A 15,475-nucleotide genomic window follows, 5' to 3' on the forward strand; every position below is an offset into this window, starting at 1 on the left:
ATATTTTAAAATTGTATTCTAATGAATAAATACTCATTTGTGGACTCAATAGGATATCTAAGAAATTTGCTAATGGTTCTAATAAATTTTTTCCAGAATTTTACATTTCTTTGTAGGAAGAATGTGAGAAAATCCTCTAAAGAGAGGAATTATTGTAGTTCCAAAAGTCAAGTGCAAGTGGCTTAAGCAAAGGGCCATAAATACAAAGTTTTTTTATGGAGTAACTATTGTTAAAAGATGAAATACTTAATGATGCTTTCCAAAATGAAAATGAATAGTGGGTAAATTCTCCTCGAGACCTTGATATCAAGAGAATTACTGGATAATGAGTAGTGAGCGCTATAGATATGACGCACAAGCTTAGTGAATTGCTGAAAACTTAATGATCTTTATCTTCTCCCACACTCTAGCTCTAATGGTGTATAAACCTTGTGTTTTTTGTAAAAATCTTTGGTATATACAGGAAGGCTTCAAAAGTGTTCGTTGTGACTCATGTTCAACTTTTTTGTTTGATTTCTTTATTGAGAGAAAACGATCGCTGAAGACATTAAATACAATATTAAATATCTTTTACCATTTTGACGTGATAAAACTTTAAGGGTCTTTAGGTTGATAAGTTTGTGCAACATATCTTGAAAAGTATTTTTTTAGTATGAATGAATTCAAGGCTCCAGGGTAAATGATATGTTAGCCACCTTCTACCCATGTTACAAGGAAATGTGAACCTTTTTATGCAAGTTAGCATGAAATTTATTTTAGGAAGCCTTTTACAATCATAATGCTCATCCTTAAAATGTAACTTGTTTACCAAAGAATTAATGTGAAAAAATTCAAATAAGTAATTAATATATCATTAAAGTCAAGAGAGTCTAGTTACTTCAGTTGAATAAACAAAATCAATATATCACACTATAAGATTAGAAAAGAAAAAACAGAAAAAGAAGTTTAACGTAGAAGTAGATAAAAATTAATGAGTTAATTTGGAGAGAATAAAAAAAAAAAGGGGGAAGTCAAAGACTGAAAACCAACCATAGTACTGTTAAACGCAAAGGCGATGAAACAACAGAAAGAAGAGGTAAGGTTGTATCGTATCATCATTCATTCATCCATCCATCTGTGTTCTGTGTGCCATTTCCATTGCCACCACCGATCACTCTCTCACCCACCAACTGATACCAGTAACTTCTTCACCTTCCTTTCCTTCCCCAATTAAAATTAAACAAAAAAAAAAACGAATAAACAAAAAAAACTGTCCACTAAGGTTGAGGCACGTGACCCATCCCGCCCTTCCTCTCGCTCATCTCAAATCCATGCTTCTGAATTAGGGTTTCCATTTGGATTTCGCAGTTCTGGTGCCCCCAATTGAGCGACGGAAAAGGAAAAGGGAAAAGGGATGAGGATGAGGGTTTGGGGATCCGAGATCGTGTTCGCCCTATTGCTATGTGGGACCCTCTCATGCACTGCTCAAGCTATTCATAATAGGGTTTCTCTCTCCACCACCACCACCACCACCACCATCTGTCCTGCTCGTTCCCTCCTCGATTTCATCTTAGGGTTTCCAGATTCCACCTGCCCTCTTCCCAATTCTCTTGGATCCATTGCCGTCACCGAGGTAACCCCTTTCTTTTTCTTCTCTCTCTATTATATAATTCTAATTTTCCCATTACAAATTTCAAATATTGTCACTTTGGATTAGAAGCCTCAAGAATTTGAAGTTGACTATGTTTGTCTCCGCATTTTGTAGCTCTTGTGGAGCTGAAGCGGTGTTTGTGCCAAATTTAGATTGTGTGATGTGGGATTGTGATAACTGTAATATGCTTTTTTATTGAAGCTGTGCATTGGTGATGTGCAGGGAGATGAGGTTTCTTTGCAGAAGGCGCTGAATATGGTTCACAAGAATAATCATGAATATGTGGCTGTGCTCTTCTATGCGTCCTGGTGCCCTTTCTCTCGGGTGTTTAGATCAGTTTTCTCTGTTCTCTCTGCGCTACACCCTTCCATTCCTCATTTTGCCATTGAAGAATCATTGGTTAGGCCAAGGTTTGTGTAATTTGTTTTCAGTTCTAAGTTATTTATTTATTTTGTTCTTTCTTTATGGATTCTTTTAAGTGAACGCCAATGTGATTCTTGCAGCATACTGTCCAAATATGGTGTCCATGGTTTCCCTACACTGTTCATTTTGAATTCTACGATGCGGGTTCGGTATCATGGGTCCCGGACCCTTGGCTCACTCATTGGTTTCTACAATGATGTTACTGGTAAGGCGTGCTTTTCTTTTTCCACTAATTATCCTTCCATTGGGATTTTGTGTTGTAATCTTGATTTTTTCTTCATGTAAATCAATTGTAGCTGCAACTTTTACTTCAGATTCTCGCAAGTAATTCATTCAGTTCATGATGGAGTTTAGATTTGAATCATAGTGCTCAATCAATTTGTAAAGCTTTCAAAACATAAACACAACAAATATGATTGATTACATTAAAATCTGATTACCAAACATGATCCCATGGAAGAAATGGATGGATTTATCTGACACAAAAGAGGATATGTTGTATTCATTTCAATTAGTTGATTCATCTAAATAGATTGATTTGGTTATTAATTAAGCTTAAGTTTTTATATTTGATTGTTGACATACTTTGGCTAGGCCTTATTTGTCCTGTACTTCAATCAAGTCATTACTCATTGCTACTGTGTCTTTCTCATTAAAAAGGGGAAACCGTTGTGGCTTGTGAGTGTGGGGGCATTAAACGTAAACATGCCATAAAAGAATGCATGAGCATGTTAAATGCAAGGGAATTTTAAATCCTACGTGGTTAAACCCACGGACCACAGTAAAAGTTTATCGTTGACAGACGTTGGTCATGCCTTATTTGTCCTGTAGTACGATCAAGTGATTACCATGTATTTCACATGAAAAGGGGAAACTGTTGTGACTTGGGAGTGTGGGGGAATAAAAAGTCCTGTAAGTACTGAATGGAGTATTTCAAAATTTAAGAGAATTTTTAATGCAAGCAAATTTTATATCCTATGTGGTTAAACCCACAAGTCACAGTATAGTCCCTGATTTATCTTCCTAATTTCAAAACCCTGCAAAATCCTCATTTTTGCACCTACATAATTTACTAAATTAGCCTGGGATACCATCATGCTACACCACCCATTTCCCCGCGACAGAACTTGGATTTTCTTGCTCAAAGAAGAATAAGATAAAAAAGAACAAGCACCGAAACAAAACATTATGATGGCACTCTTAACCCTGGTGATTCTGAAACTGAACCAACCTACAGAGGTCCTAAACTCATGGTGGTTGTGGAGGTTGGATAAGGTGTTGCTTGTATTCAGCAAGGAAGATGATATTTTGTGAAAATGTGCTGAGATACAACGCTAGAGTCTTAGTGAGAAGAAAGAGCATTATTTTTGAATTTGGAAGTCGGAAATGTATCATTAAGTTTGCTCTTTGGGAAGGGGGGGTGGGGGGTTGAATTTCAGATTCTCTGTTTTTGGCGAAAAATGAGCCCATGAAATTTCCTAGGATGTTCTAAATTCTTTTGTTTAATATCCAAGTGAAGCATAAATGATTTTAGTTGTCTCAATAAATACATGACCTCTTTTAAATTGTTTGACCAAACAAACTGAGAATTTTGTAATCTTGTTATGCAGTAGCACATGTTTTCCTTTTTTTCTTGTATTTAGTTCATTATTTGGCTGTCATTGTAGGGATTATGATTGATTCACTTGATCAGCTATCACTTGAGAAAATTGGTCGTTCATCTGCCGATGAGAGTCATGGTAACACCGAGCCAGAAAGTTGTCCATTTTCATGGGCTAGATCTCCAGAAAACTTACTACGTCAGGAAACTTATTTGGCTCTGGCCACTACATTTGTGGTTTTGAGATTACTATACTTGTTTTTCCCTACGCTGCTTATATGTATTCAATATACTTGGAGAAGGGTCATCCAAAATATTAGAATATGGAGCTTGCTTGAACATCCTTTGGTTTATTTGAAGCGCCTAACACAGTCATTTAACTGTTTGAAAGAGCCATGCAAGAGACGTAATCTGCAGGAAGGAGCAATGAATGCTAGAGCATGGGCTTCCAAGTCCCTTGCCACCGTTTCAATTGGAGAGGAAAGCAGCAGCCGTGGGATGCATCTGTGAGTTGACTGTACTGTGCAATTTTTCTTGAAATTGGAGATTAGAATATAACCTATAAAAGGCTTGGCTGCAAGTTATGCCATGTACTTTTGTTTCAGGATCATCTTCACACCCTCTGGCCTCGTGCTTAGTGGGGTCAATTATGTTACTGAATGATGTAAACGTCCCTTATATGTTCATATGATCAAGAAATACTTCATTCAGCGTTCTAGAAGATTGAGACTTCAATGTGTATAGTTTAAATGTAGCAAACTCGAGCTGAAATCTGCAATTCTTTGACTTGTACGTTTTCTTGAAGGTCAAATCATTTGATCGTCAGTTCTTAAATTTATTTTTGTTGGGAATGAAATGATTGTAAATCTCAAAAAAGTGATTGGATGCATTGTTGATGTACTCGGTGCGTGGTTATTTGTGGTTCAAAAATAATAAGATGGTGATAATCTGATCAAAATGATATAAGTAATTTATATCAAAATCTTTAGTAATCTGTTTTAATCTTTCTTCAGGAGATATTGTTGATCTTGAAAAACCCCGGTTTGTTACGGTGAATCCCTTTGCTAACCTCTAATAGTGAATTGGCTCCGTGTGCTGATATGAGAATTTGATCCTTCTAAACGTGCTTTAGAGACTAGGAATGCAGCATTAAATTAATCAGATGTATTGACAGCACATGGTTGACATTTTTGCATTTGCAATCTGATGAAATTAAACTAGCTTGCAATTATGATTATTTTTATACTGTATTGCATTTATTCTGATCATTTCTCGTCCGCAAGCAGAAAATATGGGTGAAAGTTTGGTTTCGTGCAATTTTAATTTTATGTATATTGATTGCTCTTCATAATATAAATGGGATTAAAGGGAAATCCTGATGAAATAAAATTTATCATGTTAAAATAAGTTTCTTTAATTTGATGTAAGAATTTGTCATTTTAATGCATGTGTTGCTTCTTTAAGATAAGTTTGTCTATCAATATTAGCTAGAAAACTAGCTCGAAGCTAAAAAGATAATTAACAGAAAGTAAAAATTATTTTATTAAATCATATTTGTCATTCATTAGAATTTACTGTATAATAATTTTTACATATTTTCATATAATGCTAACTATCTTAAAAGTCAGCCGAGATTATTTTTGATTAATTAATATAAATTCTTTTACATTCACATTGCACAACAATTAAACTCATTTTTTTAACCATTTTCCCTATCAAAACATTTTTATGGAAAGGGTAAGAATAAAATATTCCGACGAAGGTAGGTAAGTTTTAGGCTTACGAAATATTGTGCAACATTTCCAAAAAAAATTTAGGCATATCAAACACATGTGGAACACTTCTATTTCACGCTTACAGAAATATTAATGATTCTTAAGAAATATAATTTTCGGGAAAGATAAAAGATTATGCATACCAAACGTCATGAGTAAATAATCTCAGTTTTGGTGTTCAAGAATTGTGACAATAGAATGTCCTCATGTTTGGTAAAAAAACAAACAAGAAATTGTGCAACATATTTTAGTTTTATTGTGAACTAAGAATCAAAGAGGCTGTTGTTCATTTAATGAAATTATGTGAAAAATACATGTAACACTAATATACTTATGGTATCAAAAGCTTGTGTCACATGGAACCTCCTCTCATTTGGAAAATGGAACAAAGGAAAAGAGGGTCCACTTCTATCAAAGAATGTGGTATACAACCATGGATAGGACCTATCATCCTAGCACTCACTATACCCCAATCAATAACTACAAGCATATTCGTCTTTTACACAGCCGCTAGGTCTTTTATGAACAATAAAAAGACAATATACAACAGATTCTGAGTAGTCACACTTTTGCAGAAATAAATCAAACATTCTCAAACCACAAAATCTATTAAAAAAAACACGATTTAGTGCTTCACAAACCCTTCCTTTTTCTTTGGCAAATTACCTATTCAGAAAAATTCAGTCAGGACTAACCCAAACAAGTATGTAATATAAGTTGTTTGGTCCAGACCATAAGTTGACATGCTCCATAGACATGCACCTTTATTATTGTTATAAACTGCACCCCGGCACGCACATGGTTTGAAAGATACCATCATCTGAATTTAACCACAACACAAGATATATCATCTTTACTATCTCTTTTTAATGCTTCAGCTGTTAGTTGTTTAGCTGCTTTCTGCGGGTCTCTCGTTGTTCTTCTAGCGATATCCACTGCCTCTTGATTAGTCATTACCTGGTTTATCACATGCAGACGTTTTTTTTACTTCTTTTTATATTGACCTTTAAAAGCAAGGGCAATGAAAACAACAATACACTTCTATTTCACCTTCCAAATTCCATCACTTGCAAGGATTAGAATCTCAGTATCAACATCTACATCAGTATTCTGTACATCAGGGTCTGATCGCAAATGGGACTTGAGACTCTTGTCTCCAAATGCACGAGAAACAGCAAGTTTTCCATTTACTCTAGGCACATCACCTTGCATCATCAACATCATTAATGTTACTTAAAGTATGTATGTTATGGTGACTTTTTGCTGTCATAAATGTATCTATGTTGTTGTGATTTCACACTCAGGATTGTTGTTGCAATTCTTTGATATTAGCATATGAATACAGTTAAGTACTGTTAGAAAAAATCTGATGATTTTTGGAAATAGGGTTAGAGTATAATGAAGAAAACGAAATTTTCTAAGGAACCTTTCATGGATTGCTGACAAATTGTAATAAACACCTTTACTTGGATACTTTAGGAATTACTCCCATTACCCTCCCCACAGTCCCCTAAAAGGAAATAGTAGGTGAGATACATGGTACAAACTACAAAATTTCATGTTAAAAGAAAAAAAAACTCACCACTCATGATGTGCATAAGCAAAATTCTTTTTCCAAGAAAAACAGTCACAAAGCAGTATGTAATGTACTAAACAACATAAAAAAAATTCTACACTTGAATTTACTCATGAATCATAAAACAGAGTACATGAATTCATATAATTTCAAATTCATTCAATTACTGGATCTCAGAAAGAGAATCACAACTAAGGAGAGTATTTGTCCTGCAAGGTATAGTTGTATGAATGCATCATTACTTTGCTTTGTCTTATTTGGCATCAAAAGATATGAAGGCATCATTATGTTGCTTTGTCTTATTTGACATCAAAAGACAAATTCGAGCTGCTTCTCTAGAGAATTATAACAGTGCGATTCACTTAAACAAAATGAAAATATTCTCTTTCTACCAAATGGTAACTACAAATTAAACAAAAAGAGATCAATACAAGAAACAAGAATCAAAGGCACACAGACTACATAATTTTAAAATAGTGGAATGGAAGCTTAAGTGTACCTGGCAAGTTAGACACAAAACCACCTCTAGTCTCAATGCTGCCTCGTTCTGTGTTAGGCTCATGGTCTGTAGTCATTTGTACAGCTTGACCTTTTCTTGAAAGAACAGCTCGTGAGTCTCCAACATTAGCTATCCATAACCTTCGCCCATTGATCAATATAGCAGTTACTGCCGTTGATCCACCACGCCCAAGATCAGAACTATGTGATAGAATTTCCTGATCTGTGCTCTCATATGCTTTCGAGATAGAAAGAGTGGGGTCCTCCCAAAATTCCTCCTAGGATATTAAAAGAAGAAGAAGAATGTAGCATTTCCAATCTGAATTTTGATCACAATAGCATAGAAAATATATGATATGATTATTTTTCACAACACTCAGTTTCATCCTACCTCCCTCAAAATGTTGGTAAACAAATGTTTCTGTAAGTAGGCAGGCACACGGTCACCCACGTGACCATCATAAATTGCAAATAAACCCAATTCATTATCCTGTATCTGCGCAAACTTGGCAACATGATAATCCTCCATTGGGTGATTAGCTTTCCCTTTTACAAGGCTGAAACCATACTTTATTGAGCCTTCATGATTTTTCCCCTTACCAGTGCTGGACGAAGAACGTGCTGCTACAAGCTGTAAAGCAACCAACACAGAGAAATAGAATAGTCCTGCCAGTTTAGGTGGCATACATAGAAATGAGTATTTGATTGCACAACAAAGCCACATTCATTACATTAACAACCCCCTATCAAAATAGTAGACCCTTTCAGAGTTCTAGGAGCCATCTAATCTAATAGATGGTCAAGAATGCCTAAAAACAAAAAAGTTTTATTTAATGTATCTAAACCTAAAGTTAGGCTGCTAAAATGCAAACTTCTAGGTTAATTGTCTTATAGTAATTACTGAAGCAGTTTATTTCCCGGTCACCCCAAGAGACATATTTCTAATCCCAATAAAAATGAGGATGCAGACAAAACAAGTATTCTATAACAAATTAAAATCAAAATTAAAGTGTGATACACTAAAATTCAAGACTTAGACAGGGTAACGTGGCAGTAAAGAGTGAACCATGCCCCCTTCCAAAGATAACAATAATGGATTCGAAGATAATTATAAGGTACAATAATGAAGATTTCATAACAGTCAAATTGGTAATATATAGGAATATAAATCCCAGAAATGGAATTCAAGTTTTTCCCTAGAGTGGCCAACAAAAAGTGAAAACATGGGCATATAATTTCTATCAAACTCAATAAGCAACAGCTAATGTTTCATGCATATGCATGAGGCAACTAAGAGCACAAGTTACATTCTTACCTGAGAGTATGAATCCTTAAAACAGCATAACTTGTCCATGAATGAAAGGAAAAAAGTTTGAGCAGCTTCTTCAATATTTTCAACCAATTCTCAGCACAAACCACTAGGTTGACACCTTGAATTCAAATTTGAAAAGAAACCCACTTTCTGTGTCCAGAATCACAACCTGTGTGATAAAAAACACAAACACAATTGTCAAAAACAACCCCAAAACCCCAGAAAAGCCATTAAGTGACACAAGAAAATGCAAAAGTGAGGTATGAACGAATCTAAGCTCACCAGTCCAATCAAAATTGATAAAGGATTCAACTTGTACTTGGACTCGGATAGTCCATGCTGTTTCCCTTCGAAGTTCGCAAAAGCTAAAATTACAGAAGCGAGCTTGTGTTGTGTGTGAGACAGAAAGGAGTCGTAGGATGCCTATGTTTCTGTGTTATGGTATAATTATGTAACCGTTTCGGGAACCATAAGCTTTGCAAAGACAGGGGAAAAGAAAATTATAGTATTTCTCTGATGCCAAGGAAAAAGGGTACCCACAACAAAACATAGCAATGACTTCTTTCTTTTCTGTTGACTTTTCTAGTTTTCTACTGTATAAAATATCAAATAATAATATTTATTTCTTATTTAAAAAAGGTATTTATTTGCCTCTTGAGAAACGATCATGTTTGATTTAAAAATGAGTCAGATCCTAGAATGAATATTAGTATTTTACTATGGTAAAACATGTAATCCGAGTCTAACTATTTTTTCATATTTTTATAAATAAAAATAATAATAAAAGTTAGTGAATGATTTATAAAAATAACTATTATACAAATAAAATAATAATTTATGAATATAATTATAATCTTATAAAAATAAAATAATTATAAAAAAATATACACTAAAACATCATATTCTATCTATACAGAGTTATAGATAATAATCTTTACTCATCTAGTGATTTTATTAGCACTAAAGCGAGACTTACGCGGTTTTACACACTTTGTAATGTGTATTTATCATGCTCGTGTTAAATACACTTCTGTGTCACACACTTCTTGAACTCTTATATTGCATTTTATATTTATTTTTTAATGTTTAGACTTTAATATCAATAGTTAGAAATATTATAATGATAGAAAAATATTTTATGATATTTACAATGATTGTATTTCATATTTTTAACGCTAACTTCCCTTTTCTTATTTTAGCTTTATGTTTTACATTAATTTTTTATATTATAATATTACACTGGTGTAATGGTGTTGTGTGTCATAATTTTGTATTTGTTTATTTGTATCATTTCATATTCGTATCTCGCGTAGTATTCTCACTTTTGGCGTTTATATTATAATAAATTATAACCATTTTGTATTATTTCTATAGATAAGTGATAATTTTAACTTTTTTTAAAAAATATTTCCATAACTTTTTCCCAATTTAAAAAAAGTCAAATTCCCACTTCTCTGTGGAAATAATTTTATGGAAAAAAAAGGAAAAAATTGTGAAAAACAGTGATTACGAAAAATATTATTTCTTTCTGTTAAAAAAATATTACTATTTTTTAAATAATAAAGCGAACATAAGAATGATTTCTACTTTTCTACTGAACGTTCCCTAGGGGGTGATTTGTATTCTATAAGTTTGTATAAAATATTAAACTTCATTTACTTTGTTGAGTACTTGTCATTAGAGTCCAAAATATTTTACGAAGGTAAAGAATACAATATAACGCAATACAATACAATAATATTATATAAAGCCAATATTATTCCTGCAACTGCAAGTCATTTACGACGTGTTTGTTCCTTACTTGCAGTGAACGTTGGCAGTAAAGGCCAAGGACCTTCCATTTTTTAATTTTTTTTATGAAAGCCAAGGACCTTCTATTATTGCTGACTAATTATAATAAGCATTAAAGTTAATTTAATTGAAAATGAACCAATTTTCTTAGTGCCTTCATCAAGTAGTTGAAAGTTTTCATTGGTTGCAGTCATCAAAATTATAGGATCATTGACCAACGAATTGAATTGGTTCAAAATTTGACTACATGATTATATACTAACTTTTTACTCAAGAAAACGTAGTGAGTAGGATGTATCATGAATCAACTATTGAAGCAGATAAAATTATACTATAAGATTTAAAAGCTATCTGTCTAAATATTAAAAATATCACACACTTATTAAAGTTGAATATAATGTTATATATTTTATCCTATAAATACTTTCTATGTTATTTTAGACAATAAATTTCATCTATAATTTTTTTACTGTAAATTTAATCTATAATTGAATTCTTAAATTAATAGAATTTTATATTCAGCAAAGAAATAGAAAATACTTTGTGTCATAGTCGTTAATTTTCTGTACACACCTTTAATAAGCTTACATTTAAAAAAGTCATTTTCACAGTGGTCTGTGAATTTAGTAAAGCTTCCTTTTATTTTTATTTTTTAGAATAAGTAGTATATGCCCTAGTAATCTAAATGATTTTTAGATTGCTCTCTAATTAAAATTATTATATATAATATTTATACATTTTTATAATAATTATTTTAAATGTGATGTGTGTTTTCTTATTTGTGTATCTTACTTTAATAACATAACCAGTCCAAGCTCCAATAAAAGAAGAGGGGTTGTATTAGACCTTTGACGGTCAATGTAAAACTTGCTGAGATTACACATGGATCACTTACAATCATTTCTGGTAATTAAACTTTTTTTTTTTTTACTTTCAGTGTAAAAATTTGTTTTAAAATAATGCATCTTGTATTGGTTGTCCAAGAGGCTTATAGTTCCTTTTAATACATACATTTCATTAAAAAAACAAAATAATACATCAACCAAAAAATTAACACTAATATATCCAAATAATGTAATATAAGATAAAAAAAATATTGATTGATAGATCTCATTTTTATTTTATATATAAAGATATACTTTAAATAGTGGTTATATCATGCTGAGCATGTATTTATATGGATTTTATACGGATGCTTTCAACATTTCTACTAGCATTTTATAGTATATTTCTTTTATTTTTAAATTCTTATACTAATATAAATTAGAATACCACCATATAAATTAGATTAATTTTAGCATTTTAATGATTAACAAGAGTTATACATGCTTATTTTTTAACACATGATTTCCCCCCCTCAATTCAAAGTATTTTCATAATTAAAAGTTGAGTCTCAAAACATAAAGATCATCCAAATAAGTCTTTTAGAAAATTATGAATTATTTCTTGTACTTTAATTTTCTATTATATACCAACTTTAAATGTTATAATTGTAATCATGTTGTATCCTATAATTTAAAATTTATTATATCTATATCTTTATGTTTGTGTTATATTGTACCAATGTCACCACTAAGTGCAAAGTATCAAATGATGCAAGGTTGTTCTAATCAATTATGATCACATGCATATTTGTTTCTTTAGCAAAAAAATAAAGAAAAAACTTGTATTTTCTATTGGGAGCAATTGTTCAAGTAAGATGTAACACCCCAAACTAATTAGCTAAAATAAGAGGGATCCAGAGATTATGCAAGTATGAAATGGTACAGTTGAGAATAACTTAAAAGGAATAATTGATATTGCATATACCAACAAACTGCATTTACTTTTTGGTAACCATCACATAGAGCTCCACAATTAAGCGTGTTTGGCTTAAAACAATTATAATTATGAGATGAGTGATATCCTGAAAAATTTTCTAAAAAGCGTGTGAGTGAGAATAAAACATGCTAAAAAGTCTTGTGTTGATTTCCAGGATAAGTTAATGATCATAAAAAAAAATCGAACTGTGTCAGAATTGATTGCTGAGATCTTGAAAAGGGTTTCCTACAGAGGATTTTAACAAACAAAGATATTGAGTGAATTGTTTGTAAGAGCTCCTATGAAATCAACAATAAAAAATATTACATAAGATCACTATAAATAATAAAGCTTTTCCTTCAAATATTTAATATAATACATGTCCAACGTTTGAATTTAAGATTAGTGGTTAATTGAAACACCTCTACATCAATTTATTCAAGTGCTCAGTGATTATCTTTATTTTTGTATTGGTCACATCATATTTCTTATCATAATATATATATTCTCATTAGTGTGTTTGGATACGCGTTACAAATTCATGTAAGGCAAGATTTTCACGTAAAACATGAATAACAACCCAAAAGCTATCTATACGCAATAGTTTTGATTGAATGTGAAATTTATTTGTTTGAATGCTGATCCAAATATGTAATTTATCTTTTTAGGTGTCAAATAGCATGTCAATTCACTCATATTTTCCTTTTTTTATCCGGTCCTAATTATATATTAAATATAATTGAAAATATAAGATAAATTTGGTAATGAAAAAAGATAATAAAAGATGATAGAAATCGTAAATTTGAATCATCTACTAACCAAAACGAAAAACTAATAATTTTTTATAGAAAATTAAATATAATTGAAAAAATAGAGCCGTAGTCGGGAATAAGGCTATGCTTGTCCCCCTCCAACGTAAGTTGGTTCAAAAAAGATTTTTATGTGGTGCATTTTAATTTTTAGAGGACCACTTGAAGTATACTACCTGTCTGACAAATGGGCAAAAATCATGGAAATGAATCCTTTTCATTTTCTTTTTTCTCCATTTCTTTCATTTGTATAAGGTTTTAGAAAAATAAATCAAATATAGATGATGCGGGAAGTAACATTTATTTTCTCAAAAAACTTAATAAAAGCAATGGAGAGAAAAGAAATGAAGAGGATCCAAACCCAAAAACCATAGTCTTGTTCAAAAGATAACTGCTGGTTTTTTTACCTTTGGAAAGCTGGAATTGAAGAAGTCAAAGCAGGCCGTCTTTTGATTCTTTTATACCATTTTCTCTTTCTCTAATTTCATAGCGCCATTTTTGCAGGCTGCAAGTTTACTTTAATTTTATGGGGAGGTTTTCTTTCACATTCAAATTTCAAAGCCGTCCTTTTATTCCAAACATTTGCACTCCATTTGCTTAATTTTGATTGACATGGTCAAGTTGCTAATTTCATGTCACAAACACGCTCCATTCACCATACTATAATTAATGAGCTCTTTTTTTTATCAGCTGAAAAAATTATATTAGTGAGCTCTTTCAGTTAGTGCTGAAGTTTGCATCCAAAGCATCTTTGTGTATGATTTCTCTACCATTTTCAAAACGGTTAGTTGTGATTGTGAAGCACCTGATAACATTCATACTTTAATGTGAACTTCGCTTTCAGATTTCAAACCTTGATTTAATTAAGAAATTGCATAAATTCGCATATGTTCTTTTTGTTCTCATAATATACATTAAGATGAATTGAGGGACTCTAATTATGCAACCACTGTCTTAATGGTGGTTTAGTGGCAAGTAGAGGCTTTAACTAATTGGGGTTGACTTAATGTTACAGGACATGCATTACCCCTATAACACCTAAAGTGGAATACAATGCTTGGATTGGTAGGAAATTAAGAAGCGTAAAACAAAAGAGGAAATAATTCCTTCTAGGATTCTTAAAGAGACAAAGCACATTCCCAAAATAGTCCACTGGAGAGATATATAAACCAATGATTCATCATTCTTGAGTAGTGATAGGCTTTATGCCTGGATTTCTAGCTTCATTATCCCATGATTCTCATTCTCTTAAGGCACCAAGAATTAATAATTGTCCACTACACTCGTGGAGTATATGGGCACTTTTTGTGCTTCTAAAATCATTAAATATAGAAAGGGATTCAAGAAATGAAGAAACTAATGTCACGTTTATGAAGTCAAATAGCCAATAATAGCGGTGCATTACTATGATGCCCAAGTTAATTTTGACACTGATACAAATGCGTCCTTTCACGATTAATAAACTTCTAAGAAATAATTTGTAGTGTTTATACAAGAAAATGTCAACACCTCGCAAGTTGATGACTTTCTTTGTCTGCCTTTTTAGTTGCTTGGAAGGCCTTGCCGAATGGAATCAAACTTGTTTTTAGGACGAACCACGCCTATCAAGCACCCGTTACAATAGAAAACTCTTGTACCTCATCTCACGGAGCTTGCAAAAACTCTTTGAACTATAAAAATTGAAATAAAAATGTAACGTTAGGTTGCCATCCAACATATATTTTAAATAATATGGAATCCAATAAGATTGAAATAAAAATTAGAAGAAGAAAAATAATTTTAAGCTCTATTATTATAAGCTAACACTATGTTTGGAAGAGGTAAACAGGAGGAAGGAAGAGGCTAGGAAAAACACAAGAAAAAGATGAAAAATATGCTTCTTACTCTTGTTTGATTTCTCAATAAGATGGAAGAAAATAATAAAATCTATGTGGGATCCATGTTTTTTTCTCTCGCCAATTTTAGAGTGCTTTCACTTAAGGCAGATATATTTTAATTATGATCCGAGCTTTATTTACATTTGATGTGCTCTACATCTCTGTTGATCACTATAAAGTGCACCTCATCTTGTTGCTCTCATTTCTGAATTTCCTGCAGCATTCTACACTGCTAAAAGACTTCATCTTGTATTTTTTTTCCCAGCTATGATAACTGCTGTTACAGAATGTGGACTACTAGACTTCATAACTGCTAATTTTTAGAAACATTCATCTAATGATTTTTTCAAACAGAATTGTTAATTAAAATTTTAACTGTTGCTA

The 15,475-nt window shown here is 32.1% G+C and overlaps 2 protein-coding genes across 4 annotated transcripts; one reads left to right on the plus strand and one right to left on the minus strand.

Moving 5' to 3' along the window:
• The first annotated feature begins 991 nt into the window (after positions 1-991).
• LOC100815032 (5'-adenylylsulfate reductase-like 4) lies at positions 992-4,464 on the plus strand. The gene is made up of 5 exons (XM_041015135.1): positions 992-1,612; positions 1,853-2,040; positions 2,134-2,258; positions 3,721-4,159; positions 4,259-4,464. Exons 1-5 carry the CDS (start codon positions 1,394-1,396, stop codon positions 4,314-4,316), a joined length of 1,029 nt encoding a protein of 342 aa, XP_040871069.1. The 5' UTR covers positions 992-1,393; the 3' UTR covers positions 4,317-4,464.
• Positions 4,465-5,759: 1,295 nt separating this feature from the next.
• LOC100815565 (probable protein phosphatase 2C 10) lies at positions 5,760-9,368 on the minus strand. 3 transcript variants are annotated; one of them, XM_003522748.5, is made up of 6 exons: positions 9,097-9,368; positions 8,818-8,983; positions 7,894-8,133; positions 7,504-7,780; positions 6,479-6,633; positions 5,760-6,385 (listed from the first exon to the last, which is right to left on the minus strand). In XM_003522748.5, exons 2-6 carry the CDS (start codon positions 8,854-8,856, stop codon positions 6,245-6,247), a joined length of 852 nt encoding a protein of 283 aa, XP_003522796.1. In that variant the 5' UTR covers positions 8,857-8,983; positions 9,097-9,368; the 3' UTR covers positions 5,760-6,244. The 3 variants fall into 3 exon arrangements, with proteins under 3 accessions (XP_003522796.1, XP_040871070.1, XP_025983998.1); XM_041015136.1 differs by having other exon boundaries at positions 7,894-8,983; positions 9,097-9,357; XM_026128213.2 differs by lacking the exon at positions 9,097-9,368 and having other exon boundaries at positions 7,894-8,168; positions 8,818-8,955.
• Positions 9,369-15,475: the final 6,107 nt, after the last annotated feature.

This window comes from Glycine max, chromosome 4 (genome assembly GCF_000004515.6).
Source record: "Glycine max cultivar Williams 82 chromosome 4, Glycine_max_v4.0, whole genome shotgun sequence".
Lineage (NCBI taxonomy): Eukaryota > Viridiplantae > Streptophyta > Magnoliopsida > Fabales > Fabaceae > Glycine > Glycine max.

Coding starts and splice junctions, on each gene's coding strand:
- LOC100815032 (XM_041015135.1), top strand. CDS start 1,394: ATGAGGATGAGGGTTTGGGGATCCGAGATCGTGTTCGCCCTATTGCTA. Junction 2,041..2,133: donor GAATCATTGGTTAGGCCAAG/GTTTGTGTAATT, acceptor TGATTCTTGCAG/CATACTGTCCAAATATGGTG. Junction 4,160..4,258: donor AGCAGCCGTGGGATGCATCT/GTGAGTTGACTG, acceptor CTTTTGTTTCAG/GATCATCTTCACACCCTCTG.
- LOC100815565 (XM_041015136.1), bottom strand. CDS start 8,226: ATGTGGCTTTGTTGTGCAATCAAATACTCATTTCTATGTATGCCACCT. Junction 7,781..7,893: donor TTACCAACATTTTGAGGGAG/GTAGGATGAAAC, acceptor TTAATATCCTAG/GAGGAATTTTGGGAGGACCC. Junction 6,386..6,478: donor CAAGTGATGGAATTTGGAAG/GTGAAATAGAAG, acceptor GTGATAAACCAG/GTAATGACTAATCAAGAGGC.